At 43.5% G+C, this 20,627-nt stretch overlaps 1 protein-coding gene across 2 annotated transcripts; it reads left to right on the top strand.

The window, feature by feature from the left end:
• Positions 1–228: 228 nt before the first annotated feature.
• Positions 229–7,283, top strand: arl8bb (ADP-ribosylation factor-like 8Bb; the record flags this gene model as incomplete). 2 transcript variants are annotated; one of them, XM_084441168.1, is made up of 7 exons in its annotated part: positions 229–247; positions 2,517–2,597; positions 2,757–2,830; positions 3,104–3,197; positions 3,741–3,808; positions 4,128–4,198; positions 5,744–7,283. In XM_084441168.1, the coding sequence occupies 6 exons, from the start codon at positions 2,538–2,540 to the stop codon at positions 5,791–5,793; spliced, it is 417 nt and encodes a 138-aa protein (XP_084297294.1). In that variant the 3' UTR covers positions 5,794–7,283. The 2 variants fall into 2 exon arrangements, with proteins under 2 accessions (XP_084297294.1, XP_084297293.1); XM_084441167.1 differs by lacking the exon at positions 229–247 and adding an exon at positions 789–911.
• Positions 7,284–20,627: the final 13,344 nt, after the last annotated feature.

Genomic DNA, 20,627 nt, shown 5'->3' with positions numbered 1-20,627 from the left:
ATTCAACAATTGCATATGTTTACAGTATGGTGAACATAATAACCTGAATATGATATCTGATTTGTGCATGTCACGTTTACTGATACATTGATATACAGTATATATATATAATTCATAGGTCTCATAACAACTTGAATGTCCGTATTGTGTGCCAGTGTGTGACGTGTTGTGCTTGTGTTCCAGAAACACTACGTATATACACAACAACAACGAGTGTAGACACTACACCTCAGTTGTCAGACCAGAGGTAAGGTTTTATCATACATAGAATAATATCATGAATCTGTATTTCTGATTACTTACTTATCTGCATTGTGTTTGTTGTTTCTTTTGTTTATTTTAAGGGATGTCATGAGGCTTATTGAGTACTTTGACCCTGTGGTGTAGCCAGACTGTATGGTTATCCATGCAGACGTGTCTTGTATTTGATTTACTGATTCTGATCTGGCCTCGAACTATAGGTACTGTACATGTCTGACTTAACCTGTCTGACAACACAATCACATATGTGTTTCCTTGTGTGTATGAAAAGCAACCCCAGCCCTAAAAGTAACCCCAGCCTTAAACCTAACCCTAATCTTAACCCTAAAAAAACTTAACCCTGAAACGGTCTCTGCGTTTATGGGAACTAGCCACTACCCTTTTGGGAGATGGGTCATTGCGGATGACAACCAGCCACTTCCGGTAGCCCAGCTCTACAGTCACACGGGTGGAATCTGCAGAGACCAGGCAAACCAGACTACAGCAAGTGTGCTACATAGCTAGCGACGTTTTAAGTGTCATCCAAGATGCTGGCGCTTCTAAATCGGCTGTTGGACTGGTTTAGGTCTCTTTTTTGGAAAGAGGAGATGGAGCTTACATTAGTAGGGCTACAATACTCCGGAAAAACCACATTCGTCAACGTGATAGCGGTAAGTTAGCTTCGGGTTAGACAGCTAGAGTTAGTGAATGTTTGCTAATGTTTGTCTGGATTTCAATACGTAGCACTGGCACATAGACAACATACAGGTAACACTTGTCTTTAGCGACAATTATGGCAATTTCAACGATGCTCTCAACGTAGAGAGGTTTGGGTTTGGCTAGCTGCTTCACCACCCGGTATTGTGTGCTTCCTGATAACGTTCTACATCATGGCAAGTAGCGTAAACAACCTGTTTACGTGATGACATCAGTTTTGCCATGTGTATAGCTAGTAGTCAATAATGGCAATGTATGAATTCATCCAATAGGCTCTGTGCACCAGCTCCACTACTTCCGGAAAGTCACTTGGCATCTTTATTTCCTGTCTTATATGATTGGATTAAGTGATTAATTAGGTGTGCGCTGGGTCTGCCGCACACCTGATTAATCACTTCATCCAATCATATAGAACAGGAAATAAAGATGCAAAGTGACTTTCAGGAAGTAGTGGAGCTGGTGCACAGAGCCTATAGATGATCATGATGTCGAAACACCCACCCTAGTGAGTCAGCACCTTTTGTTGACAGCTGTGTATGATTCAGCAACAATAGCCATGCTCACCAAACCTTGAATTCGTCTACTCTGGACTACAGACAGTATTAAACATGACCGTTTCTTTGTTGTTGTTTTTACCTGGCTCATTGAACTCTGGAAAATATTTGATATGGTCTGATGATACAGTTGGTCAACCTAATGCCAAAGTTAGTCGGTTTACATATAGCTTATATGCATTAGAACTTTGCATTATCATAAAATATTTCGGTGACTTTGAAACAGCCCTCTAGACACTAGAGCAACTGTAGACCGCTCATGAAATTATCTTAGATGTAGGCTATCCGTATTGTTCTACTGTCTGTTCTTAGATAGGCCCCACCCTACCATGGCAGTTATTTGTGTGCCACATATAAATATGCTAGTACTATGCTATTACATATTTTGTGAGTTAGTATCATTCATTTTGCTATATTTAACTAGGGCCATGTTGCTTTTTTAATTTTCTTTTTCTACTTCAATGGAGCATTATTTAACTAAGGCAGTGCTGCTTTTTACTTTAGCCAATAATTAAATCATGGCCTAATTATTATTATTATTATTTTTTACCTTTAACAGTTTCAGAATACTTAGCTTGTATCACAGTAGCTTTCTCTACACTCTGTGAACCTATCTAGGCTACATTTGGAAGAATTAGCCTACTACTGTATATAGCTATATAGCCTACGGTACATGGGTGCAACGTTTTCTGAGGTGCAGACTAGCTGAACATCAACATTAAAAAGCAAGAAAGTCACCACTCAAACATTCTCTTTTGCTGTGTTTAATACGTCTTCGTCATGGTGTACAATGTGCTGAAACATTGGTCTATTAAACACAGCAAATGAGAATATTTTAGTGTGCGACTTTCTTAGATTTTTTACAGTATTGGGCTACTACGAGGCTACCAGCTTTGCCCTACTCTTGCTGCAGTTTTTATGTGTTTGTCATGCCTTCATGTAGCCTACTGTGTGTGTGTGTGTGGACCACACTCACATGCATTCTCTCTTGCTTTTATTTCTCAGTCTGGCCAGTTCAGTGAAGACATGATCCCCACTGTTGGCTTCAACATGCGAAAGGTTACCAAAGGCAATGTCACCATAAAGGTAGGCCTATGATGATATGGTCAAAATCAGTTACTCTTTGAACTGTCTGTTATTGATGTGTTCTCTGGAACAGTGATGTCACAACAGTATATATTCTAGCTGATATGAGCAATACCAATAGGGCAAGTGTTCGTATCTGACTTTGTTGTTTCCGTGCAGATTTGGGACATTGGCGGCCAGCCTCGGTTCAGAAGCATGTGGGAGCGCTACTGTCGAGGAGTGAACGCTATTGTGTGAGTACACTCTCTTCAATTGAACTGGACCACATGAACAGAAAATTATATAAAAAAAATAGTTTCAAAAGACTGGTGTTTGAGGCATTATTTACATCTTTGTGATCGGATGTATGGCAAAAACATTTTAACTCCATATTGCCTTTACACTGAGACCTTCCTCTGACACACAGACTCACAGACTTTTCTCCATTTGGCTTGGCTTTCTTCTGTGTCACCGATTATGACAATGATTTGAAAAACCATGCGTTCAGAACTGTTTGTCTTTTTCAGCTACATGGTGGATGCAGCAGACCGGGAAAAGATAGAAGCCTCCAGAAATGAGCTCCATAATCTTCTGGACAAACCTCAGCTTCAAGGAATCGCTGTAAGGCAGTGCTTCTGTGACAATGATACAGTGCCAGACAGTGCATGAACATTGGTACAGCTGGCACCACTGTTCCTTGACTTCTACTGACCAAAATGTTTTATATTTATATTTCACAGACGGTCACTAATGGGTTGAAATGACTCAGACTTGATGGCATTGCATTAGTGTTCATGTGACCTTTTAAGGTTAGATTCAAGATTTTAATTAGATTTTAATTCAACTTCAATTCCCAGCATAATTGAAATGACAGTGTTCCGGCTGCTGGGACAGTGCCAAAGGCTGTCCGTCTTCTTTTCCCAATGATGTTCCCAAATAGTAATGCACAACGGTAACACTAGATTATCAGTCCAGAGGTGCGATGCATCTCCAGCCCTGGACGCTTCTTCTCTTTCTTTCACCTGCAGCTTGTAAGGATTGTCCTGATAGATCTGAGTCACTGATAAACATGTTCCCCTCGTTCTCCCCTCCCCCCCTCTCTCTCTCTTTCTTTCTATCTCTCCCTCTCTTTCTCTCTCTTTCTGTCTCTCTATCTTTCCACAGGTTCTAGTTTTGGGCAACAAAAGAGATCTTCCTAATGCCCTTGATGAAAAGCAGCTCATTGAAAAAATGTAAGATGGATGCATTTTCCCTGTCTCATAATTGGTTATACAGTACCAATCATAGTCTCTTTGATCTCCTTATATCAGATTAGAGCGGGAACAGAAGCTTAGTAATACGGATCATGAGGACAATGACATTAAACCATATGCTTGTGTTGACAGCACATAGAGTAAACTATAAATTGTAATTGGATGATTTTGACAGTGTAGTACATCTTCCTGAGTTAAATATCTTAAACTGTGACTCTGCTGTCCTTAGCTTAACTTATGTTGCCCATTACTACTAATCAACTTGCTTTATTTTTCACAAACTCCTCTGTCTCTGTAGGAGCTTGTCCTCCATCCAGGACAGAGAGATCTGCTGCTACTCGGTCTCCTGCAAAGAGAAAGATAATATAGGTGAGGAGAGATACAAAGCTTAGGTCTGGATTCCATGGCAACGTTTCACCCCCGTTTACGGGACTTTCCGTCCCGTTTGCACCTCACAGTTACACGGAAACGGCGTCAGCGTTGTGAAAACCTGTGAAATTTAGAGAACGCCGCGAGGGGTGTTTTCGTTCTAATTTTCTTGTATTCCGTTCTCGTATAAACAGGCGAAGGCGATCTCGTTTTGATAATGATGAAGGACGTTCGGCTATTGTACAGTTAAATTATAACACAACATCATTTTAAATCCCAGAATGTGTGTAGGATTCAATGTGATTGCTTAGTCGAAATAGGCTACTCTTGTCCGACCAAGATTCTCAAAATCTATAGTCTATAGCAATAAAGCTTGTTATACAAAAAATAGGCTATAGGCTATAACATTAATGAAATAGACTAGATGTTTCCTAATTATATGATTTATGTTAAGACTGTTTTGCTTCCATACATAGCCGCGGGAGCGTATTTTGAGCAGGGTGCTGCTGACAAAAGTGTGTAGTCCTGCCCAATCTCTAAAATGCATGGTTGCGCGTTGTAAAAAGTAGGCGTATATTTATTCCATTTTGTTATACATTTTGTTTGATTTGATTATGTTCTGCTATTGTAATCTGTTCTGTGTTATTATTTTATGCATTATAATAGTCAAAACGCAGTCTCCAAAGACACAGCAGCATTATATAATTTAGACAAAGTGCAATCTCCAAACACTAGAGTTCTTCTACTATTTTTTAGTCACAGACTGTACAATTTTGCAAAGACTGGGATCATACAGGTCATTTGCATTAAGACTAAAAACTTCAGATACTATTAAACATGTTTGATTTTACCAGAACTTCAAGAGAAAAACACTGATTTAAGACTCATATTGCCACCTCACACGGTGAGTACAATAGAAGTCTAGCAAAACTCATGATTTTATTCAGACATTGGAAAGTGCATTTATTTAGATCATTTGGATGGATTGACAAAATGAGAGGTTATTATGGAATATGATCCAGGGTAGAACAAGTGGAAGCGCCTGGTCTAGCAGACCTACTTCAAAAGAAACAACAACAATAATAATAATAAAAACAATAAGAAGAATAGTAATACAACTTGTGCTGAATAATGAATTAAGCTTACTAGTTAATTACTAACTAAGGAATGGGATCACCCTAATTTGGAAATGTAGGCCTGAGAACAGACTGACCAAGATTTCCTTTGGTTGAAGACAGGCAGCCCTAAATAAATGCATTTGAAATACATTTTCATAGCTAACTGTCAGGGTCTGTTTACAACAGGCACGTGCATGCTCAGTGTTGTGAATGGTGTTGCGATAACGTAACCTGACCACTTCTGGCAACGATGAGGAAACGTTTGGAGGTCATTCTCGTTCCGTTGTCATTCTCGTTCTCGAAACGTTGCCGTGTAACCCAGGCCTGAAGGGTGTACATAAAACGTATGTTTCCCAATCAAAGTATCCAGCTCTTTCTGTTTCAGAAAACCCACTAAAAAGCAAATATTCTGCTTTCTACTCCTCAGATATCACACTGCAATGGCTAATCCAGCACTCCAAGTCCCGGAGGAGCTGAGAGTGAGGTCCTAGTCCCAGCTGCAATCCCAGTCCTAACTGCAGTCCTAGCTCCAGTCCCAGTCCTAGCTCCGGCCTCAACTTCCGTGGTCATCAGTCCTGCTGAGTCCTCCTCGTTGCCTCTGTGCAGTAATCCTCCATTGGCCTCTCTGCCCATTTCTCCATTCACCTTCCAGTCCCTCCTGCACACAGTAAACTATAACCAATCAGTCTAGTCTTCACCGCTGTGTACCACCTTCTGTGAACTTATTTGATGACTCCCTGTGTTTCTGTCGTGTCTTCAGACCCCTGAAAACAGTGCTGTTATGAAATTAAACGATCAAAATTTACATTCCCACCATATCAACCTTCCCCCCCGTGTATGTTCTGAGGGGAACCTTCAAACTGCTCATCCAGGAACCAGTCCACTCTCTTTGTCTGCACTGCATTTTTGGTGTTAATCAGATGTTGATTGAATGTAATTTATTTTGGATTTAGCCAAAATAATCCGTGTGTGAATAGCTTCATATCCTGACAGACTGACAGGCATGAGTCTGTTGTTTTGCTAGTAAGTGGAATTATTTAATTACCGTTTATGTAACAAAATTACTTTTGTTTAAAAGTTAACATGCATGGTGACAAATGGAAAGTGATATACATTGTTTTATAAGAGCTAAATCCTAAGAGGGGTCAGCAGTGTTTTAAGTGCCTTCTGCAAAATCTAGTCTAATTTTGCTTTTTTAAGCAAAATTGTGTTTTAGAGAGAATATGATCACCAAGCAGGCATGGATCATTTTAATGTGATGGTACAGTATTTCAATTCATATTTGCAGTCTTTGGGCGGAATGTGACCCTTTGTCATATAACCTGGACTCTGGACCCCATATTATTTAATGCACTTCTAAAGCCAGTCCCTCTTCTGGTGTCTTGAGTTTTCAGAACAAGGATGGCTTGTCAGCTAAAAGCCTTGGTTTGAATTATGTTGTCTATTGCAATGCCTTACTAATCCATGGTGATGTAGACCTACTGAGCCCCAGTCATCAATTATTATCTGCGAAAAGACAATGACATCCAATTGTGCATTTGATGTCCTTTAATCTGGACTTGTGACTTCTGAGGTGGGGGAGGTTCTAAAATATCAATGTTGATCATGTACAGAGCTTATTATGAACCATTATTATTATTATTATTATTATTATTATTATTATTATTATGGGACTTGTATCTGGAATGTGCTGTCACCAGCCTGAAAGTGCTTCATGTTTTCTTGTTGTTTTCTTACTCTCATCTACACAACATGTTTTCTTCCGCTTATCTCATCTACACAGCATGTCAGGGCCAAGTCATATTGAGGGGCTATAGTGTTGGCTGTGTTAAGGCTGTTACCTATGTTACTTGATACTTAAGCATTAGGCTATATGTGGAAGAGCAAGCTTTTCCCTAATGTGAATTTGTATCTGCATGTGCTAAACAGATTCACATTCAATTGCAGAATATGTAAATAAGAAATTCACATTTTTTTATTCAGGGGAATTGTGTTGTACGTGTCTCTTGTATAATTTTCTGCGACTGCTAATAAATGTGTTTTTATTTTTAATTATTGAGAATTAGTATATGGAATTTCCTGTGAAAATCTTGGCCTATATGTCCACAAGGTGGTAGTAGAGTGCTGTGAAAGTCTCGGTGAGAGATTTGTGCCTTGTGGTGTCTCCCTTATGTCTGGATCCCTCAGTCTTGTTAAGGTACATACAAGCCCACTTTCCTAAGTATTTTCTAGCACATTATTTTGTTGCTCAGTCTTTGAAGAATTATATAATTATTTATTCTAATTTGTCAGTGTAACTTAAACAACTTTCCTGTTTAAATTCAGTTAAAAACTACAGATTTGAACATGCTTCGAAAGGATATGGTTTAAGTTTAATGTATACTGTAACTCTCAACATGTCTTTTTCACCTATAGTCCTATGTGTGATGTGTGTGGAAGTCATGCTAAGTATGATTCTGCCATTCACCTTGAATTCCTGTGGTTTTAATCAGCTTTTGTGTTGGTTTTAACACGCCAGCTGTAGGTTCCAACCACAAGCATGCCAGTGTCCCCACTGTCTAACCTGCTCTCCTTAAACTAAGCAGTCCCTTCTATCCAAGGGTGTTCCTTAACTAGGGTGTTTGAAATATAGAAATATTAGTATAACATTCTGGTAGGTAGGTTATCAGCCTACATATTTCTATCAACGGTTAGCCAGCTCATGGAGCCCACAATGCAACATGGCAGTGTTCCTTAGAAGAAAATCATTGTTAGCCCAATACTGAAGGAAGGGAATGAGGGCTAACGTGGGACAGAGAGCTAGGGGGTTATAAAGCCAACCGTGTTCTCACAGCTGGAAAAGTAGAGAGCCCTTAGAGAAAGGGCCGGCCTGTTAAACCAGAACCTAACCGGCTTAATTAATCTAATTTCTTAAACACAGGTTTTAATGAACAGCTGGTGGGTTTTATTTTATGGCTGGGTAGTAGTTGATGTGTGGATGGATCCAGGTGTTCTTGATGAATTCCATGAGTGTTTTGGACCTCAACAACTCAAGATCTCCCCCAGATCAATCCAAGAACTCCCCTTCTCTCTCTCTCTCTCTCTCTCTCTCTCTCTCTCCCCCTCTCTCCCCCTCTCTTGCTGTGTATATATATATATGTGTGTGTGTGTGTGTGTGTTGAGGGGGGGGGGTCATTTAGTGGGGACATTTGGGTTACAATTACAGTGTAAACAAGGGTTTACGACTTTATTAACAGATGAGGTTGTGGGCTTGACCTTCAGGTATAACATGTAATTCATGTACTCCATTTGCATGACTATACTATTAATGAAGCCAGTCACACTAGTAATGTAATGGTTCGTGCTTGGCTTCAATCTCCCTGGTGGCACAAGTTTGGTTTGAGGTTTCCTTCAAAATGCTAGTCTTGTCAAACATTTCCTAAATGATGGGGACCGTTTCCAGCTCACTTCTAGCATACCCTGTTCCACTTGTTTCACCACTTTGACCAACTCCTAGAACTATATGGCACACTACCATCGAGGCAAGGCAGAGAGAACAGTTGTTGAGCTGGGTAACTGCTAAGTGCTTTATCACAGGTAATCCGGTCCATCGGACAGTCGAGATGCTGGGGAAGCAACTTGACTGATGGTGTCTGCGGTAATTAGAGAAGGGATGAGGTATAAATCAGCTTTCCATGGGGCTGCCACGGTACTCATGTCCCGGATAATGAGAACAACAGGAGCAATTCATCATACAAAGCAAGCTTCATTACTAAACTTTTTTTCTTTTCTTTTCTTTTTACTTTACAGGTTTCAGTGCATTGTGTTTAGGATGAGGCTGGAGGATGAATACGCTCCTGCCCTGCCCTCGTGTCTGCTGTTGACCTCTGAGGATTGAAGATGACCAGCATGCACCCTGACAGAGTGAACATCAGGGATACGGTAAGCCCTCCATAAACGTTTTGTTCCATCTGGGTCTGCTGCGGCTTACTGTCTTCATGCCACTGGACAATATCCGTAACACTTGCAGGCAGGGGACCTAATATGGGAAACTTGCCTTCTGAGAGGCAAAAGATGACTCCACCTCCAGAATGTACTGTGTAACAAGTCTCAATTTCAACCCTGTAATCCATTCCACCCATAGTCCGTCTCTACAGTAGTGTGAAGCAGAAAAGTCAAACAACCGTAACCTAAGTGTTCAGGTTACCTGCAAATTTGCCGATTTTATTTATTTATTTATTTTTATTCCAGTGTGAAACGCGTTTATAAAACATTCTTTTTGTCTGCCATGGCAGACACGATGTTCCACTTTGATACACTTAAAAGTGGAGCTCAATTCTCCCATGTGCCTTTGTGTGGAGGACAGAACGTTCTTCCTCCGGGTCTCTCCGGCCTCTGAAGCATTATCACCAACACTGCCAATTCATCTTTCTCCTTCTCAACTGTCTGAAACAAATCCCCCTAGATCTCCCCTTCTCTCTCTCTTTCTCTCTCTCTCTTACCTTCCCACTCCAGCCAGACAGTTGTTTCATGGATGAATAGTAGTAACTACTGTAGGCTATCTATAAAGCTATCTATAAAACTATCTCCAGTTTGTCCTTAAAGGTGCTTACAAGGAACAATAGTTCACAGAGCTGTTAGGCTATCTATCCTCGATTCTAGTATGCTATTACTTTTACCGGACTCAGAATTGCTCCGCTGTTTGAGCAGCTGTGTTTAGCTTTTTAAACCATACAGCCAGTTCAACCTGAGATACTGTAATGCCATTTCAAATACAGCAGGAGTGGAACAGTGTGACTCTACTTGTCCTGTTTTCCATTCATTTGGAAAAAGAGCAAGGGTGTGGGGCCTCTGTTTTTTTATTGTTATGTTTCCCCATCAAGCTTATGTTTTCTCTTGAGCTTAATGGAGGTCTAGCGAGCCAGGGAACTCTCCTCAAGGGAGGAGAGCATTAGTCTCTCTACACTTGATGACAAGTTTAGTCATAGTTCCCGTGCGTGAAGTTGGTGGTGCATGAAAATGAGGAAATTAGTAAACTTTCTTCAAACCGGCTTCCAATCTAATTATGTTTTTGGAGGAATAACATGTAATATGAATAAACTTTTGCATTTATCCCTAGAGGGACAATAAAGAGTAGAATATTTTAAGAGATCATGAAGGGTTTCATTGTCTGCCATCACAAACAGTAATGTTGCCAATTTACACTGTTATTGTTACTGGTCTGACTCACTGTACTGTACCTTACTACTTTCACAGATATGAAATCAGAATGCCTCTGTTTTTGGCTGCTCTAATCATAGAGTAAGTTGTGCCCGGATCCAAAAGGTGGTGATTGCTTTGCTTTAGTACCTGTAGCAAAACTTGTTCCAAAGTTGTTCAATTATAGTTTTGGGATTAGAGGTTTGAAATCCCAACCTTGACAGGCATCTGCTAACACCTCATTCATATCCCAGCCTGGTCCATAATTTGGCTAATCGCTATGTGTGGAATGCCACATGACTAACATGGAGACGCATGCTACACATCACCATGTTTTATTGCTTTACACCCTATAAAATACACATGGTTGCATGCATAGTTACCATGATGTTGCCAGCATGCTTAATGAGGCCCTGCATGAACAACTGTGTTGCGTATTTAAGTGAATACATTTATGACTAAATAAGCTGTGTTCGGAATCGCTCCCTATTCACTATATAGTGCACTATATAGGGCGTCAGCCATTTTGTTTGTAGTGTCCGAATTCTCCACGGAATTTTCGTTCCCTCTATAGTCCACTATTTATTACCCACAATTCACCTTGATTTGCAGGGAACAGTGCATGTACCCTACATTTTCTCCGTTCCCTAGGTAGTTCACTATGGTGAACCCTATATAGGGAATAGGGAGTGAGGGAACGAGGGAGCGATTCCGAACACAGCTATAGTTTGGAAAAATGAAAGAGCTGACCACTCAACTCCAGGTTAAATCAACATTTTCAAAAATGCTCTGAGAAAAGCTGCTGAGCCTTCCAAACGCAATAATTCCATTTCGCCCCAGAAGGTGTAATCTTTTTAGGGCCATTCTGTTATCCTGTGTTATTTCAGATAGCCAGCTCCCCTGTGAATGCTTTCATACCTCCACCTCCTCTCCCTCAGACACTCGCTGGTCCTCCGATTCCATTAAAAGTCATAACTTTAGCTCCTGGGGCTCTGATCAAATAGGACGGTAATGCATTTTCTTGCTTTTTGATATTTCCCACGTTCCCCTTATTTACATATAGATTGAGTATTTATCAGTGAGTCTGCGTTTAATGTAGATCGACTATAGTCCCTTCAATTGGACCATTTGGGATTTACGTAATGAGAATACATGTAGAAAGTGTAATTCTTTGAACATTGGTGTACACGGAGTGTGAGCAGAATAGTAATTTTGGAGTCATGGACATTTTAACTTCTGAAGTGAAAATAGAAGTTTGTTGAGTGTCGCTTGGTCAGATTTGGATGTGTACAACAATGTGGTTTCTCAGACAATCTGATGTTGAAGAAGCGAAAAGCAGAAGCTGATAGGCCATCAGACACCATAACTTGTTATCATAATGTTGTCATAATGCTAGTGTCAGCTTTGCACTGCTCTGTGCTTTAGACCTCCCCTCAGGAAAGAGGTGGGTCTGATTTTAGACAGACAAAGGCATGAGATAATATGATGAGAGTAACACAGTAAATCCAGGGTCTCTGTCAGAATGCTTTGCAATCGACCTTCACAATGAGTCCCCACCTACAGTAAGTACATCCCCACCTCTATGATGTCACCAGCCAGCTTCCCTGGAGGACTGGTTTGTGTGGTTGAAGGCAATCTCATGATGAGGCTTGTAAAATGAAGCCCTGGAGGAGCTGCTGGTGAGGTAAGCAGTCAGCCATCCCTGAGGAGAGCTAGTTAGAACAGGCTTGATTAATTGGCCAATCCCTCAGGTCTCCTACCACGTCTCCCCCATTCAGACTTTAGCAGTGTCTCTGCAGGAGACAGCCTCTGAAACGCTCCTGCTGGACCCCCCGTCTCCACATTCCCAACCTGGACTAGATTCCTCCACTGGTATTTAGTCTCTAGGGAGGGGAAAATCAGGACCTACTGTATGTAAAAGAATCACACCCAGGTGGTGAAGTGAAGATGGTGGCACAAAAAAAAAGGGAAAAAAAGGCAGGTCTATCGCCATCTATCACAGACTTCTCACTGTCGTCATACCTAAACCAATACATCCATGCATGCCTAAACCACACAGCTGCCAGAAGTTCCTCCTCACAGGACGTTGATTGGCCCGACCAAATTCACGGATCTCTACGGAGACTTTCCAGACTATCTGTGGAGAGAAACAGAATCTGAGCTCACGAGATCGGGATGGTCTCGCGAGGCTACCGCAAATAGAATCGACTGCTTAAAAATATTGGAATATTGTCATGAATTGTTTTGCACTGATGTAATGTAATATGCACTAGAAGCCCTCAATAAGTATGTGCTCCATGCTGCGAAGCATGCTAGAGAATATGTGGGTCATTGTTTGGGTGCAGCATCAGGTATGAATGTGAGAAAAGAATCTGTAGGGGCCATAGCCTATGCATTCTTTATTCCCCAGTCGCCGTGGCTACAGGTTGACAATGGCTGAATTCCCTGTGGGCCATGAATAGAGGGTCTGACAGGATAAACGGTGCACTAGAGGATGGAATGTTAGAAAAATGATTAACAATAGGGAGGCCTGTGAGAAGATGTGCAAAATAATGTAATGCAAACAATGAGGCAATCTACCGTCACACAACAGCCCTTGAGCGGAGATTGAGAGGTTTCACAGGAGCATAGTTTTGGACCGAGCGTTTAGTTTTTGTACCTCAAGCATTTTCCATTGATATGTCATTTAGCAGACAGGTTCTATTGGTGTTCCTTTCGAAATAAGAAGCTTTAGATGAAAAAGATCGAACGGTCTTTGATCGCGCTGCTATAGGCAGCGATTGAGACACTTCTCACTAAATCGGCGCGTTATCTTTGTCGTGACGAGCCTGACCCCCGGAGAGGGTTACAGGCCCACATCGTCCCGTGAATGGGCTCTCGATGAAGGTCTGGCATCAGTTGAAGAGAGGGACAGATGCTCCCTGGGGCCAGAGCTGAAAACCCGTCTGCTCTCTGCCGCACCTCTGATTTCTCCTCTGCCTCGTCAATAGCTGTGAACATGAAGGCGCTCTCCGAGCCAACCGCTCGTCCTGCCAGGTCGCTCGCGTCCTGTAGCTAGCCTAGAGGCAGCTAAAGAGAAGATATTCCACTCAGCCAAACATCACGCAGCGTGTGCAGCCAATTTACAGTATTACTCTTCCAGATAAAAAGTGTCGTATCGATCATGTCACTTGAAAAATGTCTCGGGCCTGCTGAACAGTTACTGTAGGCCCTATGTGGTCGTTCTTATTGATTGTAGAAATGAAATGTTCTGACTGATTTATCTAGTGAAGAAATGTTCCCAGCCTTATCAATAGAACACCATCATCCAACTTTACTCTCACTCTTATGGGGTCTGCTATTCTCTGTAAATGACGTTTTCTAATGAGAAACAGCTGTTGTTCATCGCTCTGTCCTCCTTCCCTTCCACACTGAAACAGGAATACCCATCTTGGCAGGGTTAGCCTATATTACCGAACGGGCCTACCGGGCTCAGGCCCTGGGGCCCAAGAGCTCAGGGGCCCCCTAAGATAGTGCCTCTGCGTGAAGTCACTGTTAAAGACTCTGCATTTCTTGTTGCATACTGTAGTGAAATGGCGTAATCATTCATGTCAATAACAGATCTCCAAAAGTCCTGCTGAAAAACTGAAGGAATAGCCTGAACATTCACTTTGACGATGTCACTAGAAAGAAACCATCAGGATACCTTTAAAGTGAGTGTTTACTTTAGAGGGGCTGAGTACTTCATGCAATATGGGCCCTTCAACTAAAAAGCAAGTGCTTTTTGGATTTCTCCCAAGTTGAGGTCTCAATTCAAAACCGAGCAGGGAAAAACAGCTTTTAGTTATTGTGCTAAAACATGGAAGACATTGTCAGACATTGTCAAATTTGATTGATATGATAAATTAATTTGAAGTTGAGATCTGTGCCTTTTTTAAATAATGTGTGTGTGTGTGTGTGTGTGTGTGTGTGTGTGTGTGTGTGTGTGTGTGTGTGTATAGAAGAATGGTGGAATCTGAATTAAGAATGGGATGTCATAAAAGCTCTTTAGGTGTAATGTGTAAGTGTCCCAATACTTTTGTCTTATAGTGTAGTGTGTCTGTGTGTGTATATATATATATATATATATATATATACAAACACACACACACACACACATTACATAACTTTTTTTTTTCTTTCTTTTTTTCTGCGCGTCCGTGCCCAAGGGCCCATTATCTCATAATCTGCCCATGATCTTTGGCCACAGTTTCAAGCACCTGTCTGCCTTTCAATACACACATTTGGCAAATCTAATCGGTGTCCGCCTAAAGGGATAGAGGCAATTAACTCATAGCTCTTATGAACAGAGAGATATTGAGTTTCATTTGATGTGATGTTCTTTTTCCCTCCATCTCACATCCACGCTCTCCATAGTGTGCAGGTTTAATGAGCTGTTCATTTAAGTTGCACCAAATTAATGGCAGAGGTTTCTAGGCAACAGTTTCTATCTTGCATGTTGTATTTGAGGCGTTTCCAAAGCAATACTTTCCACTCATTCATTCTGTTGCAAAGTGTGGAATAGCCTGTTCAACTGCCTCTATGGCCGTACAGGCCAATTGGAGAATATTTCCACCAGATCTGACCAGGGACCAGGCTATTGTACAATGCGCAGCTGAGGATAAATAATGGATGGCAAAATTAATTCCATCCATAATTGCTGATAAGATACACATCGTGAGTGAAAGAGAGTTTAAGATCAATATGTGTGTGTGTGTGTATAGTACAGTAGCCTACTCCTCTGTTAACAGAACATCATACTGCACAGTGAGAACACTGTTATGGCGTGACAGGAATGCTATTGTCTTGGCATAAGCTCACAACCTGAGGGCAAATGATCTATTTCTGTGGAGTCAGTGTGAGCTCGGTGCCAGGCCACACTACCCGGGGCTTTTGTGACACAGGCCAGATGCCAGGGACAGGACCCCAGGCAGCGCTGAGTACACGTTACACCAACATCTCTCAGCACACCACTCGGTATGGGACAGGAAATATTCACCAGCCACTGGAAACGCATGTGATATGAATATTGTGGAATGTCAAATATAAACAATGAATTCTTTAAGATAAGATCGCTGCCCATTAGAGGAGGCTAGCTAAGAAGGCTAAGTCCCTACGTTAGTGGACAGATATTACAAAATAATTGATTTGCCAAGTAATTCTGGGACATTTAAAATGCTTCAAGTAACTGATCTCTCTGATGTATGATTCCGTACCTACAGTAGTACTGTACCTCCTCCTCCTGAGCCCCACTTGTGCTTCTTCCCCCCTTCCGGCTAACTACTGTAGAAGTGGAAGATATCACAGAGTTATGTCGGGTTCACCTCCAAAGGACAAACACCATAAGGGGAATTGTTGTTTTCTTACAGGAGTTACGTTTCGCTTGGAACGACTCTCAGACATGTTCCTGGCCTCTGACCATCCTGTGGCACTGAGAGAAAACAGAGACAGATGGGCAGGCTGCCCTTGGACAAAGTTACCGTTTCTGTTCACAGAGTTGAACTACTGAATTCACTTATTATAGTTGTAGGGTGTCTTTTGAACCAGTAAGATTTCAAGAGGCAACAAAATTGGAATTAATCGCCCTTCTGAATCATGCCAGAAGGCCAATTAACGTGACCAGATTGTGACTATGCCGGCTTTGTCTGTTTGTTTTTTTTCATGGACCTGACATGTGGAATGTATTGTGTGATTGTAATGTGTTTGGCTGGGCTGATCACATTCTCATTACCCATGTGTTTCAGTAGCGTTTGTCTGCTGTCTGCGCTGGTGGTGGTCTCTCCAGCTCCCATTGTCAATCCTCGCCCTCACCCTTCACCCTGAGACATGGCGTCTCTCCTCTTTGTCCACTCCACATAGCAGGGTTCATCTCTCGCACCACCGCTCCTTCATTAATCTCCCCGTGCTCTGAGAGCGTGTGCTGTCATCTTTGCCCCTCCCTCCCGCTGGCTCTCGAGAGTGAGAGGTTCCATGCATTCCTAGGCGGTGCGGGTCCGGGTCTCCCTGGCCGGCCTGATGGATGGCCTGTCTGGGATTATCTGAGCAGGACGGACGCTGCGCTGGCTGGGGTCCGGAGATTGTCACTCCTGACTGGTTTATCGGGGTCCGACTTCTAGAGCTGTCATCCTCTCTGACCAGCGTTCCCATGCAGCTCAGCCCAACCCCTCTACCCCCACCCCCACCCCCACACCCCCGCGTCACAACGCCCGAGGCCTTGACCCGCACGCCTGACCCTGCTCCTCCCTGTGGCGAGGCGTATACATCAGCACGGGGCAGCGCGGCAGTCCGTCTTCATCAGCTCCACCTTTGCGAGCAACAGTACTGTAGATAGCCAGTCTGCTGAAACACTCAGTTTCCACACTATCAGTAGCGAACTCAACTCAAACGCGATATACTGGGGGGGGGGGGGGGGGGTGAGGTCAGATAGGGTTTGAGAACTGAGCCTCGCAGACGGATGCGACGTCATTGACATGTTGGTAATCTCTCCTGTTTAATTGTGGCTTTCAAAGGTTTCAGTGTGGGCTGAACCTGAAGACCTCGGGCTTTGACCCCTCCTTGATATGTATTTTTGACTTAGCCATTTTAGATTGTAATCCTCACATGAAAACGAAAGATCTGTGTTGCAGCTTGCCGTGGAATCACAGCGGAGGTCCTTCCTTGTTCTCCGTTTGATGAGCTACTGGAGGGCTGGGGAGAAGCCAAGTGAAATCTTGGGGCCTCGCACAAATTTTTCTGGTCTGTTTAGAACAGTGCGGCTTTTGTGCAACTGTCAGACAGGGAACGTTTCACTGAGAGTGTCTCGTAAACCACAGACACGCAGCCCATGTTTGTCTTTGCAATTGCACTTTCACTGTCATAATGTACATGTGGTTAAGTTGTTTTCAAAGACACATCTGAACTGCTCACAGTACTATGTGACCTATAGCGACTGTGTGTGTGTGTGTGTGTGTGTGTGTGTGTGTGTGTGTGTGCTTGTATGTGTATGTGAATGAGAGAGAGAGGGAAAGAGAAAGAGAAGTGTCAGCACAGCTCTCTTTGAGCGACTGTTAGATGCAGGAGATTCAGATAAGGACAGATAATCATCTCTGGATCCTCCTGCTCAAGTCCCGCTGCCAATCAAATGACACTATATCACTGTTGAGTGCAGTGACAGACGTGAATAACATTATGCCATTAATGGCTTCCCTCTGCTCTGGACATTTTAAAGAGACAAATCATCTGTAAATGATCATTCCACAATGTCTCTTTTTCAATGTTTTCCTTTTTTGAATCTGGAATCCACTATTTTGTGAGAAGTGGATGAGAGCAGAGAGCTGTGGTGAGCTGGGTCCTGATTTAAATACCAATGGTTGTTTCACATTTTCATATTTTCTTCTCACGAACAGAGCATTTGTTGAGAGTACAACGGCGGTAAGCACATGTTCAGTACAAGCCGCCTCAGTGTGTATTCACACTTGTATCCTTAAGTGGGCACTTTGTTGAAAATGCAAATAACTGCATAGATGAGTTGGCCAGAGTTTAAAAGAGGTTGATATCCATATTTCTTTATTCCTCAATTGCAGTCATTGCTCCCATGATCAGTCATATGTTTTCTAAATACCTGTTTCTCTCAATGCATGTCCAACAGGGATGACCATGTTTATTCAGATGAAGCCAGGAAGAGCCCTTTAATGTGTCATTGTCACTTCCTATGACATACTGTCAGATAGACCTGAATCATTGTGTCACTGTTCCCTGTAATCTGCAGTGCAGAGAAGCTTTGCTTCATAGGTTATGAATATAGGAAAAAGGCAAATGCACTCAAGGTGTACATTACAGTAGTAGACCACTGTGTCAATGCAACACAATTGCCAGCATTGCAGTTATACAGTAAGTCTTTTTCGCATACCTTAACACGGAATGACAGTTCTATTGAAGTACTGTAGGTGCTGAGAGATTTGAAATCCCAAAGGGCTTATAATAGTACTTCACCGTGAATAATATAATAACCCATAGTATATGGCATATACTGTAGAGTACAATACAATATGCAATGTTATACATGTACACCATACAATGGAGTGGTGTGTGTGTGTGTGTGTGTGTGTGTGTGTGTGTGTGTGTGTGTGTGTGCGTGTGTGTGTGCGTGCGCGCGCGTGTGCGTGCGTGTGCACATGATACTGTAAGACTAGGCTACATACTGTAGTAACAGAGAAATCTATTGGGAGGTTTTCTTAGTCCATGCTTGAAATTATTAAGAGATGATGATGTTTTGGCTATTGTAAGGTCCGGTGCACCACTGTATTTAAGCGGGCTTCGCCTGCACAACTGCTCCTAGCCAAAACTTTCAGCCACCAGACTGTGGGCTCAGCAAAGTCTGCGCCCTGAGGGGCTCCACTCCACTCATAGAACTAGAGTTACAATACGTAACCGTCGTTGTATTTCATGGAGCTCCGCCCCACAGGGCTAGCTCCTATTGGCATAAGCGGAGCTACACGACCGCACCATACACTCTTGCTGGACCAGTTAACAAAACTGGCCAGCCAGGACACAAGCCAGGGCTCCAAGGTGTGACCATACCAAATGTTGGCCCAACCCGAGCACTGGCCCTTACCTGCCGCACTTAAGTTATCTCAGCTGAGGGCCAGGAAAGGCACGTGAGGGGAGAGCCGCAAAAGGACAGGAGCAGACCACCACTCACCTGGCGGTTCTGCCCCGAACCATCATGTCTAACGCTGACTCCCGTTGCAGCTGTGCCCAGCACAGACGACGCCAGAGAGACAGACGACATGGACAAAGATAATAGCGGACAAAAGGAGACAGTGACGACCAAGTCGCCACCGCACAAATGTCCTCCTCCGACACACCATTGAACAGGGTAACCGACATGGCCACGCCCCTCGGAGAATATGCCCAAACAGTCCCAGGCAGAGGGCGACCCGCATTCTTGTAAGACTTGGAGATGCCCTCACAAATCCACTGGGAGAGACGCTGTTTGGATAGCGGTGAGCCCACCCATCCCGCCTCCACGAAGGTCTCCAGGTCAGGCATCGCCGGAAGGAGATGAGGTGCAGGCTTGGAGGACGTCCCGTAGCAGACGGAGCTCCAGAGAGGCAGTCCCCGTCGCAGCTACAGCCTCCGAGAGGGGAACATCAAGATGATGCGCGTCTCTCTCCAGCAGCTTCGGGAGGCCACGGTCGAAGTACCCAGGCCTGGGAGGAAGAACCGCTTCCGGGAGGATGAACCGCTTGCACCTGGGGCTTCTGAGGCGGAGTCTTCGTCGGCCTCAGATTCATCTTCTTCTTCATCAGACGGTGGGAGGGACAGCATCGGCGCCGGCTGTTGGAGGGGTACGCCAACGTCATCACCCTCGTCTTACCACGCGCTCCGTGGGTACAGGATCTTTGTTCCCCGGCGGCGGCGGCAGACCCTCGAAGAAGTGCGCTCTGTGGAGCCTTTCCATAGGCTCGGGAAGAAGGCAGGCCTGGCAGTCGGGAGATGGAACCAGACCCGGCTTGGCGTGCTGCGGCCCCTTGCAGCGGAAGCAGAGTGGATGTCTCGCGTCGCTGTTGATGGCGCCGCAACCACAGAATCCCTCAGGTAGACTAGGCGGCGCTGGCCTGGGAGCCCTGAGGGACGCCGCCGGCTCTACGGTGAGTCGCAGTGTAGTCATTTTTCTTTCTTCTTACTTCTCAGTCTTCTTGTGAGCTGAAAGTTTCTAGGAGCAGTTGTGCAGGCGAAGCCCGCTTATTCAGTGGTGAACCGGACCTAGTAGGACAGTTGGTATGTTTTTTTTTCTTCAGTACAATGTAGTTGGCTACGTTTCACAAGCCAATGGGAGCTTCCCCTGTGGAGCGGAGCTCCACGAACTATACAGTAGATGACTGTCAGTCTGACAGAGAAAGTTGTTTTAGTGAAATCGAGTCCAGGCATGTTTGACTTTGTGCTATTGACTGTTCTGTGACTGTTCTATATATAACTTGGTTGTATCTATGCTTTTTTTTAGTGCGTTAGCTTGAAGGGGAAGAGATTTATGGGTCTCCATCCGATCCGGGGGACCAGGAGACGACGGAGAGAGCGAGCAGAGGCCTCTACTGGAGGGAACAATCTACTCCCTGTAATCATCACTCGGGGGA

Source organism: Borostomias antarcticus, assembly GCF_949987555.1.
Source record: "Borostomias antarcticus genome assembly, chromosome: 7".
Classification (NCBI taxonomy): Eukaryota; Metazoa; Chordata; class Actinopteri; order Stomiiformes; family Stomiidae; genus Borostomias; species Borostomias antarcticus.
The sequence above is the reverse complement of the archived record's forward strand: the minus strand, read 5'-3'. Positions and strand labels throughout refer to the sequence as shown.